This window comes from Rousettus aegyptiacus, unplaced genomic scaffold, assembly GCF_014176215.1.
Source record: "Rousettus aegyptiacus isolate mRouAeg1 unplaced genomic scaffold, mRouAeg1.p scaffold_m13_p_8, whole genome shotgun sequence".
NCBI lineage: Eukaryota > Metazoa > Chordata > Mammalia > Chiroptera > Pteropodidae > Rousettus > Rousettus aegyptiacus.
In genome coordinates, this window is record NW_023416311.1 from 91,517,264 (window position 1) to 91,530,402 (window position 13,139).

General features: G+C 30.7%; 1 protein-coding gene across 4 annotated transcripts in view; it reads right to left on the minus strand.

The window, feature by feature from the left end:
• Window positions 1-13,139, minus strand: part of NIPBL (NIPBL cohesin loading factor) — a 162,467-nt gene that overhangs the window by 87,050 nt on the left and 62,278 nt on the right. For all 4 annotated transcript variants that reach the window (XM_016142466.2, XM_036225488.1, XM_036225486.1 and 1 more), the window contains exons 4-8: window positions 12,198-12,325; window positions 9,314-9,413; window positions 8,652-8,803; window positions 2,937-3,097; window positions 1,870-1,966 (exon numbers count right to left, since the gene is read on the minus strand). In XM_016142466.2, coding sequence (XP_015997952.1) covers window positions 1,870-1,966; window positions 2,937-3,097; window positions 8,652-8,803; window positions 9,314-9,413; window positions 12,198-12,325 — 638 coding nt within the window. The remainder of the gene's footprint in view (window positions 1-1,869; window positions 1,967-2,936; window positions 3,098-8,651; window positions 8,804-9,313; window positions 9,414-12,197; window positions 12,326-13,139) is intronic.

Below are 13,139 nucleotides of genomic sequence, written 5' to 3' on the forward strand. Positions count from 1 at the left end.
ACTTTGCACAGCAATTCATTTAATTGATTTACAACAATATTGACGTGTATTTTGTCATCACTATTTTGCAAAAAGAACTGGAAGCTCACAGAGGTTAAGAAATTTGCCCAAGGTTATATAGCTGGCAAACCTGAAAAATAATTAAACCCAGATTTATCTAATGTCTGGATTATAATATACTATATTACCTTTGTACCTAAAATTGATGTGGAAAATTATATATTTTAGAACTTCAATTGCAACAATTCACCTAGAAATCAAATTGAATTAGACCAATGATTCATTCAACCTTCAAAGTTAGCTGAAACACAGTTTATGAACACAGAGATTCTGATGAATAATGTGTTCGTGAGGTAGTATGTTCTAAAGTTTTCTCTTTCTACCTAAAGTAATCTATCCATCCACCCATCCATCCACTTACCTATCCATCCACCCTCCCTCAAGAGTTATAGGGAAAAAGTGCCAGTTATCTAGATCAACCAGATAAAGTAACTATCCCATTGTTATTCCTCCCTGGCAGTCTGAGTAACTTCTCATCCTGATAATACTTGTGAGCTATGTACCTAACTTTGATGCCTAACCTACCAAAACAGTTACTCTGGAATTTGCTCTCTTTCAAAAGCTGAAAATTTAGACTTACAGAATTCGAACTGCTCATAAAAATTCAACTTTTACCTCAAAAAAATGTTCCTGTTTAAAAAGTTGTAACAGAACCGGTGAAAAAATATCTTTACAATAAGTCCATGTTTTAGATGACTATAATTGGAAATAGTCATGAATAGAAAAATTTATTATCAGCTATATTATAATTAATTATAAGTTAATTCTTTAAAGTGGAATACAACATTCTCTTCCAATGAACTGATAATTCAAATGATCATACTTTAAGTATTTTTTAAAAATAGCCCAAACCTAACTTAAATTAACAATTTTGTAAATCTATTATACACAGTAGACCACACAAGGTTCTTTGGTAATTCGAAGATAAAATAAAAAATACATGTCCGTAAGACAGTATAGGATGTTATTAAACAAATATAATGTCTTGAGGAGAGCAGGAGAGAGTCTATGGAATATCACCCATTATCTTGGAACCTGAATTTTAACAAGCATAAACTGATAGGATTTTAACAAGCATAAATGAAAGAATATATGAGATTTAGGGAGATAACAGAACGGGCCAGATTTTGATAAATGACTACGTAAGAGGTGAGAAGACTTTAAAATGATTCAGGACTGGAATAGCACTAGGAGAAATAGGATTGGCAGAAAAAATAGTGAGAACAATTTTCAACATGAATTTGAAATGGCAGCTAGTTATGAGGAAGTTTTGTTTGGAAATGAAAAATTATAACGTGGGAGATAAGACTAGAGCCAAAAACACTGATTTGAGAGTGAGTACTATGCACAAAAGTAGTCAATGCTGTTACCAAAACTGAGTAAAATAGTCAAGGAAAAAAAAAGTACAGTGGAAGATAAGTTTAATGATAGAAATCCTGAGAAATGACAGAGAAAAGCGCTAATATAGGAAAAAAATCAATGAAAGAAATTAGGAGAAAAACAGATATATTCCATATAAGATTTTTTTTTTGGGGGGGGGGAAGAAGAGAATGAAGAAAGCTGATTAATTATTTCAAATGCTTAAGAAAGGTAAGACGTTTGTGATTTGCAAAGACCACTGGATTTATCGGTGAGAGGGATATTGTATATAACTAAAAACATTATCAATAGTTTATAGGGGTAAGTACAGATTTGTCTTTTCTACGGTAAATGAAAAAAACTAGTTTTTGGTATCTTCATCAAAAAGTTCAAGTTCTTTACTCAACTTGAAATATGAAATGCTGAAGGAAATTTCAGTTACAATAATACCTTTAGGAGTTCCATCACTTCCAGCAGGTGAGCATACTGGCTGTGGAGACCTCAAAGGAAAAGATGCAGCATTCCTCGTTGTTGAAGAATCTCCATCCTAAGAATAGAGTATAAAATTTATATCTTGAATGATAGGAGAAGCTTTAAAGAAATCTTCAAAAGAATCAACAAAAGACATAAATTACTGACAGGTAAAGTGTTGGTATTCAAAAGCATAGTTCTTTTGTACTTTCCTATTTTCTTTGTGGTATATCTTAGAAGAACTGTAACCGTAACCAAAAGAATCAATACCCTATGCATGGCAATGAATAAGAAAATTGGTATTACTAGTATGCTCCACTTTTGTCTGTTACTTTCTACAGAAGGAGCTGTGAACACCCTACCAGGCTGTAAATGTCTTGAGGGCACAGTCCACTGTTATCTCTGTTATTTCTTTAGATAAATGTAACTTATGTGATAATACCACCAAACCAATAGTAAGATAAATTTCCAGTATGTGAAATACCTTAATAACATCAAAATGACATTAAATTTCATGGGAAGAGTAAAGTTAAGCAACAAGTTTAAATAACAAAATTAAAAAACAAGTCTAAGAGGGAAAAAGACCTAAATACTGTAAGTAAAGGTTCATTATTTAAGAGAACATTTTTGTGTGAGCATATATTTAAAAATGAAAATATTGTTCATTTAATAACCTAAACCTCTAGACCAGGGGTTGGCAAACTTTTTCTGTAAAGAACAGATGATAAATATTTTAGGCTTTCTAGGCCACAAAGAGTTTCTGTCACATGATGTTTTTTTGTTGTTGTTTTTTAAAACTCTCTAAAAATGTGAAAACCGTTCTTGGTTTGTGGGTTAAACAACTGACCAGTTTACCAACTCTGCTCTAGACTAAGTAAGCAAGCTCTGTGAATTCAGGAATCACAATGTTCATAGCTAGATTCTCAGATCTAGTATAATCCTTGATATACAACATAACCTTTAAAACTGCAGAACTGAAATGCTAGGTTATGAGACGAATATTAGGACTATTTTATTACCTTAATGAAAACTAATATATTACATACATCGCTACTTAGCCTGTGCACCATGTGTAGGTAGTCTTCACTTGAGCCATGCCTAGGATTATCAGCATGATGATTAGCTGAACTGCCAGACAACGGACCAGAAACTTTATTATCATGTATGTTTCTCAAACCACCTGCAACAATGGGACTTGATACCGATGCTGAAATTAATAAGAATAAAAAAAAGCTTTATAAAAATAAACTTAAAATTCTTATAGGACAATAATAATTGTTCATAAGAAATATTTTAAGTGTGTAGAAATTACAGAGAATGTAACGAGCACTTGTAAATCAACTATCCAAAGTTTGATTAAATCCATGTCACTCAGATCTACAGTCACGTGCCACATAACGACGTTTCAGTCAACAATGGACTAGCATATACTATGGTGGTCCCATAGCTGAAAAATTCCTATCACCTAGTGTGACATTCTAGCTTTGATAATGCTGTAGCCATTGAAACACTGTACTGCAACACATTACTCATATGTTTGTTGTGGTGCTGGTGTAAACAACCCCATTATTTATCACTGTGTTACAATTGCCAACAGTATTTACTACAGTAACATGCTGTACAGGTTTGTAGCCTAGGAGCAACAGGCTACACCACATAGCCTAGGTATGTAGTGGGTTATGCCATTTAGGTTTGCATAAGTACACTCTATGATATTTAAACAATGAAATGGCTTAACAGTGCATTTCTCAGAAAGCCCCATTAAGTGGCATATGACTATATTTTTGTAATGAAGTAAAACATTAGATATGCTTAAGCTCTTCATATATCTGCATATTTTTCTCTTCTATTCACTTCCCCTTACTCTCTAAAAGTAAAACCATATTTTCGAGTTGCCTCTACCTATATCTTTACACCTTTGCTATGAATATATTCCTACATAAAACCTAGCATTTGTTTTACATAACTGTATATAAATGGTATATATATCTTTCTATAATTTGCTTTTCAATTCAATATTATGTTGAAATCCATTTTTATATATGTAGTTTTAAATTCACTTATTCTAAATAATTTTATATATTCTACTGAACAATGTATACAATTTACTCATTCTTATATTAGATGTTTAAAATATTTCAATATCTTTGTTATAAAAAAATTCTTGTACATGACCTTTTTTCATAAATGTATTTAAGAGTTGCTGAAACTGCTAGATATGTCCATTTTTAAACCCTACCAAATATAACAAATAGCTTTCCAAATTACTTATGTCCATTTATATTCACAGGTACTATGAGTTCCGACAGCTCTATATCCTTGTCAATCTGATGGGAAATGCCTCTGACAATCATTTTAATTCACATCCTTGATTAACAGTGAAGCCAAACATCTTTTCATGTGTACTGCCCATTCGGATTCCCTCCTTAACTCAAAATCATAAAAAGACAGTTTACTATATTTTCTTTTAAAAGTTTTAGAGCTTCGTTTTTTCACATCTAGGTCTTTAGTCCATATAAAATTTATTCTTATGTTTAGTGTGAGACAGGAATCCCAATTTTACTTTTTTGATATAGATAACTGTCTCAGTACCATTTATTAAAGTAATCATTCTTTCCCCATTTAGATATACCATATGTATAAAAAGTTTCATTTGTTCATGGTATGTTCCTAGGCTGTTTTACAAATCCTACTCTCCATGTTACCCTCTTCCATTTCTGGACCGATATTATAATAAATCTTGACTCCTACTGGATGGAGCTACATCTCATTCCATTTCAAAATTATCTTGCTTATTCTTGAACTTTTATTCTTCTGTATGAATTTTTAGAAGCGGCTCAGGCTACATGAAAACCCTGTTGGAGATTTTTATTGATATTTATTGAATTTAAAGATTTGGGAAAATTTCTAATCTTTGTTGAGTCTTTCTATCCGTGAAGATGGCATAACTCACTTTGTAAGGTTTTCTTTTAGATCTCTTTCAAAAGTTTAATAATTTTCTCCACAAAGAGAATTTATTCCTAGGTATTTTACGGTTTTCCTTGAAATTGTTAATATTTAAAAGATTATACTTAAAACAGCTTATTTTACGTACTTAAAAGTGCAATTAATTTCATTATTAAGATCCTGTATCCAGTACCTGTGTGGAGTGCTTTTATTAATTCTATTATCTTGTCTGTAGCCTCTCTTAGATTTTCTATAAAGACAATCATATCATCTGAAAATGACACTTTTAGTTTCTTTCTTACCAATAATTACATTTTTATGCTTATCTTCCCATATTGACTAACACACCCACTAATAAAAAAAATAAATGACACACTAAATAAAAGTGGTGATTATAGGCATTCATATCCTATCCTTGATTTTAAGGGAAATGTTTCTAATTTTTCACCACTTAGTGGATAACTGTTGTCAGGAGAAAGTTGTCAAAATCATAAATGGAAGTTGAATTTTTTTAATATCCTTTTGGCACCTATTAAGAGGTTCCCAGGCTCTTCATCCTCTTAATCTGAATCATACTGTCTAATATTAATCCAAATATTTCTAATACACACCCAAGTTTATCATACAGGTTGAAAATACTACTTCTGGTTTGGTAACATTAAGACATTTCATTTCCATATTTACAGATGATGGCTGGAACGTTTCATGATTAGAACATCTCTTCCTTGATGTGGATAAAATAGCATGTTTTACCTCCTCCCTTCCTTTCCAGGGAGATATCGATTTTGGACTACAGAAGGAGGTATGTGCATTTTAAATTATGATATCGTAAAACTGCCCTCTAAAAAGGTTGTACCAATTTATACCTTCATGAAGACTGCTGAAGTTCAAATTTCCCTGCACACTTGTTGAAATTAGGTATAACTATAAAATGTTTACTAATTGAATAGAAATTGTATTTCATTTTAATTGTGATGCACATCTCTAACTGTGAGTCAGGTTGCCCATATTCTCATGTATCCAATTTGCTTTTCTTTTTTAGTAAATTGTTTACTTCTTTAGTCTGCTTTTGTCTTATTCTTATTAACCTATATAAGCTCTTGGCATATTAAAAATTAATATTCTGTGTTTGTAATAAATTTTGAAAATGTTTTCCCCTTATATTTACTTGTCTTTGTAGTCTCTCCTTTTACACGGAAATATATAATTAATCTGTCTTTTTTTTTTTTAATTTCTGGAATCCGGGTTTTAAGTCTGCTTAGAAATAAGGCCTTCTCAACTTTAAGCTTACCAAAAATTAATCATGTTTTCTTCTTATAATCTTATAAATTAAAGTAAAATATGTAAATATTTTATCTATCTAGAACGGTTTTGCTCCAGATGATCTAGGTATCCAACTAAAATTTCAAAATGCCTAGCCAATCCACCCAATGTGATTTTTTAAACAACCCATTCTTACATACTGATTTTAAAATGCCATCCTTAGGATGACAGAATTAGAAAACGCCCATTTTTCAATGACCAGTGTAAAAACTGATGAAATAAGTATCATTATTAGATGCTAAACTCTTTATGTAAAAGATTACTGGGGAATTGGATATTTACATAACCTCAAAGTATCCCCCTACAGATTACTTACTAATTGCAAAGGAAAAAAAAATGTACTTATACAATGAAGGGAGAAAATGGTCACCACCTACACATCACTAATACTGGAACCACTTGACATTATATGCCTTTTGATGTGATGTAATATAGAGTGCATATTACTTATCTAGAACTCTTGCCAAAAATATATAACTAGAAATTAATAAAGCCTTTAAAAATAACTTAGTCTATAGGAAATATAGAGAATATATGAGCAAATTAAACAATAAGGAAACAATGAATCTAGAATATGACATTCTACAAAAGTAGCACAAACTCTTCAAAAAACAAAAATTACTAAAAGATTTAAAAAGTTAAAAGAGATGTAAAATTCAAATGCAATGTATAAGAAACAAGATTAGATTATGCTTTGAAAAGAAGGTTATAAATGACATATTTGAGACAACTGGTGGAAACTGAATGTAGAGTAGGTATTAGATGATACTATAGAATTGTTTTTAATTTTTTTAGGGATAAATTATTATATTTGGTGTTCATATAGGAGAATGTCCTTCTTATTAGCAGATGTACTTAAGGACAAAGAGTCATGATGCCTGTTGGTAAAGGGGTTCATTGTGCTCATCTTTCAACTGTTCTGCATGGGTAAATTTTTTATTTGAAGTTTTCCAGTATAAACTTAGAAAAGTGTTTTAAATGTTAACTTTCACATACTCTAAATTCTCATATATATTTGTCCTTTTCTGGATTCTTTTCTGTCTCATTTGCCTATCCATTTGTTCCTTACCACACTAATTTCCCAATTAAAATAACTTTTATATCTGAGTGGGGCTAATCCCTGAGTAACATTTTTAGTTCAAGTATCAGAATTTCCAAGAAATGACACACTATTCAACAGGCCCTCAAGCTATATTTCTCTTCTGATTTTAGGATTTCAACTCATTCTTTTGAAAAAACTTGGTTTATCTTGTTAAAAAAACAGTAACAGTATTAAAGTAAAAGTTTGTTCTTTTACACATATTCTTATGTGTATGTGGACATCCATAAACAACAAATGTCCTTTTAGTACTCCTCCTCCTATTAATTACACTTAAAAAGTTCCTCATTCCGATGTGTCCCAGAGTATACTAGTTCACAAGTACCAAGTGTCTGCATACATACATACAAATTTATGTTGAGCACTCACACTAAGTTATGTAATTTTGGAGGTGTCTATCTCAAATGTGATCTGCCTCCTAATTTTTCCTTGAGTTACTCCTGAAATAGTTTCAACCTAGTATTTCAATATCTAGCTTTGAGAAACCAGAAGTTGGTTGCTTTGATAGATGACTAAGTTAAAAGTTTACAAGTTAAAAAATTTATAAATGAAGAAAAGTTTGAATCTCAGACAGTAAAAAACAAAAAGAGACAAAAGAACTAATGACTGCAAATGTTAAAACTTTGCAGTTAATTATTGGGGACAAAAACATGTATGTTTGTTATATTATCTTTTGTACTTTCTTTTTTAAAATTTTCCCCAAATGTATGAATTTATACTAATAATAAATTATTTAGTAGCCATGACATAAATCCCAAGGCACCAAAACCTCAAAAAAGGCATCATTTTATCACATTTGACTTTGACAAGAACGAGTAGTCAATCCCGGATTTTTTATTTTTTGAGAGAGTACTATTCTTTATTTGAAATTTCTTCCTCCTTTTATGGAGTTAACATATCCTTTCTTTTATAACTTGATAGAAATAGTATTGCTTAATCCTAGAAATTTTTGCATCTAAGATTAATTTTCTTCTACTAGTACTGTATCTACTATATAGTAAAATTTTCACACTATATATACTTCATCAATTAAAATGTAAATTTTCTGTGGCTTAGTGCTACTGTAGGAAGTAAGCCCAATTAAAAGTAAATAGGAAGACAGCCCAATTTAAAAAAGTGGTTCCTAATTTCATAACTAGATATACTCAATTGTATAAAAACCTAAACCAAAGAGTCAAATGACACTGATTCTTTTATCTCCCAAATGATGAATTTCCAAATGATAAATGCAACATGTTCTTTTTTAATGGTTTAAGCCATATCTTAAATGTTTACTGACAAATAAGAACACAGTATAGTATTTTAGCTTGTGTTTTAAAAATTATAAATAGAAAGACATGAATCTGCTTGGAATAACAGGTATTCCCTATAAACAAACAACCTACTTTCTTACCTTGCTGCATCTGTGGATGTGTTGTATAACTTGAAGGATGGGAATATGGCATGTATCCTGCAGGGCTTTGTGGGGCATATGGACTAGGCACTGGGCTATTTTGTTGTGGCATAAATCTGTTCCCAGAGCTTGTCTGTGGTGGCACAAACCGGCTAAAACCCAAAATCCAAATAAACAATATCAGGAACTGAAATAAATATACTACATTCCTTGAAATTTCACTGTCAAAAATTCTCTGAAATCTAATTTGTCTAAAATAAAATCTATGCAAACAGAAAAAATTTGAAAAAGTCAGATATACAAAAATCATTCAAAATTCATACTCTGAGTTACACTAAACTGTTTATAAAAACTGAGGTATATTTATTTTATATTCCCCAAATGACACTATAAATTTTCTTATTTATCTCAAATACATTGGCTATTTTAACCCATTCTTTTGTTTGTATGAAATTAAGTTACTAAAATGATAGCTACTTCAATCAGTATATTAGAGCACTTTCATATATAATACTTTAAGGGAAATATGGGTTACTATTTAAGGTTAAGTATTTCAACTTCTTAACTACATATAATTCATTATCTAAATGTAGGTAATACACTATATACTCAAAGCATATTTACCACAGAAAAAATACTTAATAAAATGACATATATATTACCTGGAGGGGCTATGTGAGATAGTGGTTTGTTGATAATTGGAAGATGCAGGACTACTATGCATGGAATTCTGAGAAAGTTTATATTGAGACATCATCATTCCTGTGCAAACACAAAAAGGTAAACATGTTATTTTCTTCTAACAGTAAAGCATCCTTTAAATAAATTGATGGTTCTTCCACAAATATTCAAAAGTTCTTTCTGTTCTTTTCTTTCTTGACCAATGTGTTCATTTTGAAGGGCAAAATAAATTTCAAGTACAATCAAATTGACCAAAACCTCCTTTCACTACGTAATTAATCTAGAACCAAAGATAGAGATTTAAGTCTTTTTTAAAAATTGTACTTGTTTACTTAAAGTCCTATTATTTAGCCTTAGAATTGAAAAAGTACTTTTAGAAGTCACTTTATCTAACCTCAGATCAAATACTACATACTTCCTTCTACAGTAGGCCTTTGGGTGGTTTTTCTATTACATGGAATATTTTCGTACATACATCTCCTATACTTGAGGTTAATTTCACACTATTTGTTTCGTTGTGACTCAGACTTAGGTTTTTACAAGTAGTTTATCTAGGGCCCCAAAGTGTGAGCTGCTGCAATCCATCTGAAAGTCTTTTGATGCAAAACAGAATGTTCCTATTCTTTCTTCCACAATAATTCTTTGCCACATATTAAGGATTAAGTGAATATTTGATTAATGAGGGAAAATGGGAGGATAGCTTTCAGATTCTCACATTTCTCGTCCAGCTAGACATCATTTGTTTGTTACATAAATGGCATTTTGTTATGTAGGAGATACAAAAATATTCAGTTATTTACACATTTTAAAATCAAAGATCTTTAAAATCAATGATTAACCCCAAACTTTTTATGATAATGCATAGCCAATCTTTTTGGGAGCCTCAAGCATGACATCATATCCCCAAATTTCATTTCTTGCTGCTGATGTGAAAAGTGCCTTCTACCAGAAACATTCAAACAGAAGCTACATGTTCATTTGCCAGGAATACTATAGAAGGGATTCTAGCTCTAAGACAGTGGTTGAATGTCCGAGCACTCAAAATCACCTCAACGTCTACTGGTAACACTAGTGTCTTCTTTTGTATATAGTCTAAATTTCAACTTTTGAGCTTTCTTTTCCAACTCAAATTCAATACTAAATCATATGTTCCATAGCTTAATAATTTAATTACTATAATTATCATTGCTGGATTTTTTTGACAAGGAGAGCAATACTTTATAAGATGGGAGTTAAAAAAAAATTCCCCCCTGAATTAACAGTCATCACTGGGACAAACTGGAATTATCAGTTTGAAAGCAATGGTTTTACAAATAAAAGGAACAAATGAGATTCTAATGGTCCTTTTTGATTATCTCAAAGTTCTAATGAAGTATAAAAAAGTTATTTGCATATTATTAAATTTTCACCATATGTGTGACTCACATTTACACTTAGCAACTAAGAATCACCTTAAAAAAATGTTAAATCAAAATTATCACTAGAAAAATGCTTAGAAAAAAAATCACAACACACAATTAATTTTTAAATGCTACTTCATGTTTTTACAAAGTAGAATATTGAGAAATCAAACATTTTGGACAAAAAATATGTATATGTGTAGTATGAAACACAAAACACATGACTGAAAGGGAAGTATTCTAAAAGTTTTTGATTAGAGTGATTTATTACCTAAATTAAATATTTAAAAATGTAAGTTACCAAAATATAGTATAGTTTTGGAAGATTTCCTTTATTCAATCTTACATTTACTCATATTATCCTCTATTAAATGCTCCTATCCTATTAGTCTTCCTTCCAATCAATGATCTCTCCATATTTTCTTTCATTTCAACCTTCCTTCCAGAGTAAATATAATTACAGTTTTCTTTTCACTATTCACACCTCTTTTCTACTATTGCAATCTAGGTTATTTGTTCTGGTGAAGATAATAGTCTTGCCCTGCATACCAGCCTTCAATTTTCTGAAAGGCGAGTTAGGCAGAGAGGCATTTCCGTGGATTTACTTTCAGGAATGGATAGTTAACTATGCAATTGCTTTAAAAACATGATTTATACAAAAAGACACAAAATCAGCAAAGTGTTATTATTAAAAAACAAAACAAAACTAGGAAATGGAATGGGGAACTTCAAGGAGTGCTTCCAATGAATCTGGCAATACTGAATATGATTAATCAATTAACTAAGTTGGACCATCTTGAGTTGTCTAAACTATTTCTTTCTATTTTAATCTTAGGAGCCAAGCAAGTACTTGGGCTTGCCAAATTCAGGAAGCTTCAGACCAGAATAAAACTCCTAACTCAAAAGTAATCCTTGACTATATAAAAATTATACTTCTGGTGGATAACACATTTTTATGATTTTATACTATTTACTATAAGTTTTTCTTTAATAACTTATTATGCTGTTAAGGCAAAAGAAGTGTTAACCCAATTACTATATAACCATAATTGTAATCACCATCAATATGAACTAATACCTGGTAAAATTATTTATATATGTACTTAACTACTGCATGGTGAAAAGCTCTGCAAATATTTTCATTATTTCATTAAGACTTTTTTTCATACCAATTATACAATTTTCTAAAAATTCTACAGCTCTTTGAGTAAATACATTTGCAAATATCTAATAAAATACACTATAATCTTAAAAGGTCTAATTTTCAAGGAACTTAGTTACATATTAAATTGTAAGAATATTAACATCCATTTAAGATTCCTTCTTGTTTCTGGCTCAAGTTTCAACGTGACATTCATAGACAACTTGTTAAAGGAGACAGTTCAATTTAATTACTACCTGTGAAACAAGTTCTGATATGGACCCATAAAAATATATTATGAAATTCAATTATTAAGAACCTTACCACTTTGTACATATCTGTTCTGCATACTTTTCTCCCTGAAAACATTGGGACTCCTTGCCAGGACAGCCTGCAACAAGACTGGTATGTCGCCTTCTGGATCATCACTGCCAAGATTATCTTTCAACTCTCTGATTTTGAGAAAATAAATATCGGAATTAAAACAGTGATTGACTGGTTAGAATTTGTTGTTAGTTAGCAATTCCCTAGTGAAATTCAGAAAAGGCTTGAGGCAGAAAATCAAGAAAACTTACGATATAAAAACAAATAACACAAGTATGTCTAATAATTCATGGATTTCTAAAGCTGCTATTCCTGGAAAAAACAGAATTATCAAAAATGATCGAGGAGGGTTTTTCTAAGGCCGTTTCCCCCCTATTTTACTTTAAACAGATTTTAAAAAGTCCAAAATATATTTCATGGAACTATGAATTTAATGTTCACATTAGTTTCAAAGTAGAAAACAGAGTCTACTCTAAACTATTCAAAATAATGGAAGGGTACAGAGGTGATTATTATGCACAGAAGCTAATATTTGGGCTTAGAATATATTTTCTCCCTTAAATCTGAATTTGAGTCAGTCTGCTTTTTTGAGAACGTCCTCTGAATGAAATACTGTTGCCACATTAAGTAAGACAAGACTCAGAGGTTATGTAATTTTTCCATCTTATATTCTTTTCTCAAATAAAGTCGTCAGGGGTAAAAAAAAGCAAAACGAAAAATAAACCCCTAAGTAAGTGGTTAAGGGTAGCCATAATTTTCAATAAACTTGAAAACAGCAAATTAAATTCATAATTAAGGTAAATACTAAAATCATAAGCAGCATTTTAAATTCTACAATCTACATGTCATATATTCCACTCATAAAATCTAATAAGATTTATAAAGATGGTGTCCAATGATAAAATTCAATAAATTTCTGAGGGCAATCTTAAAGTAGCTCTC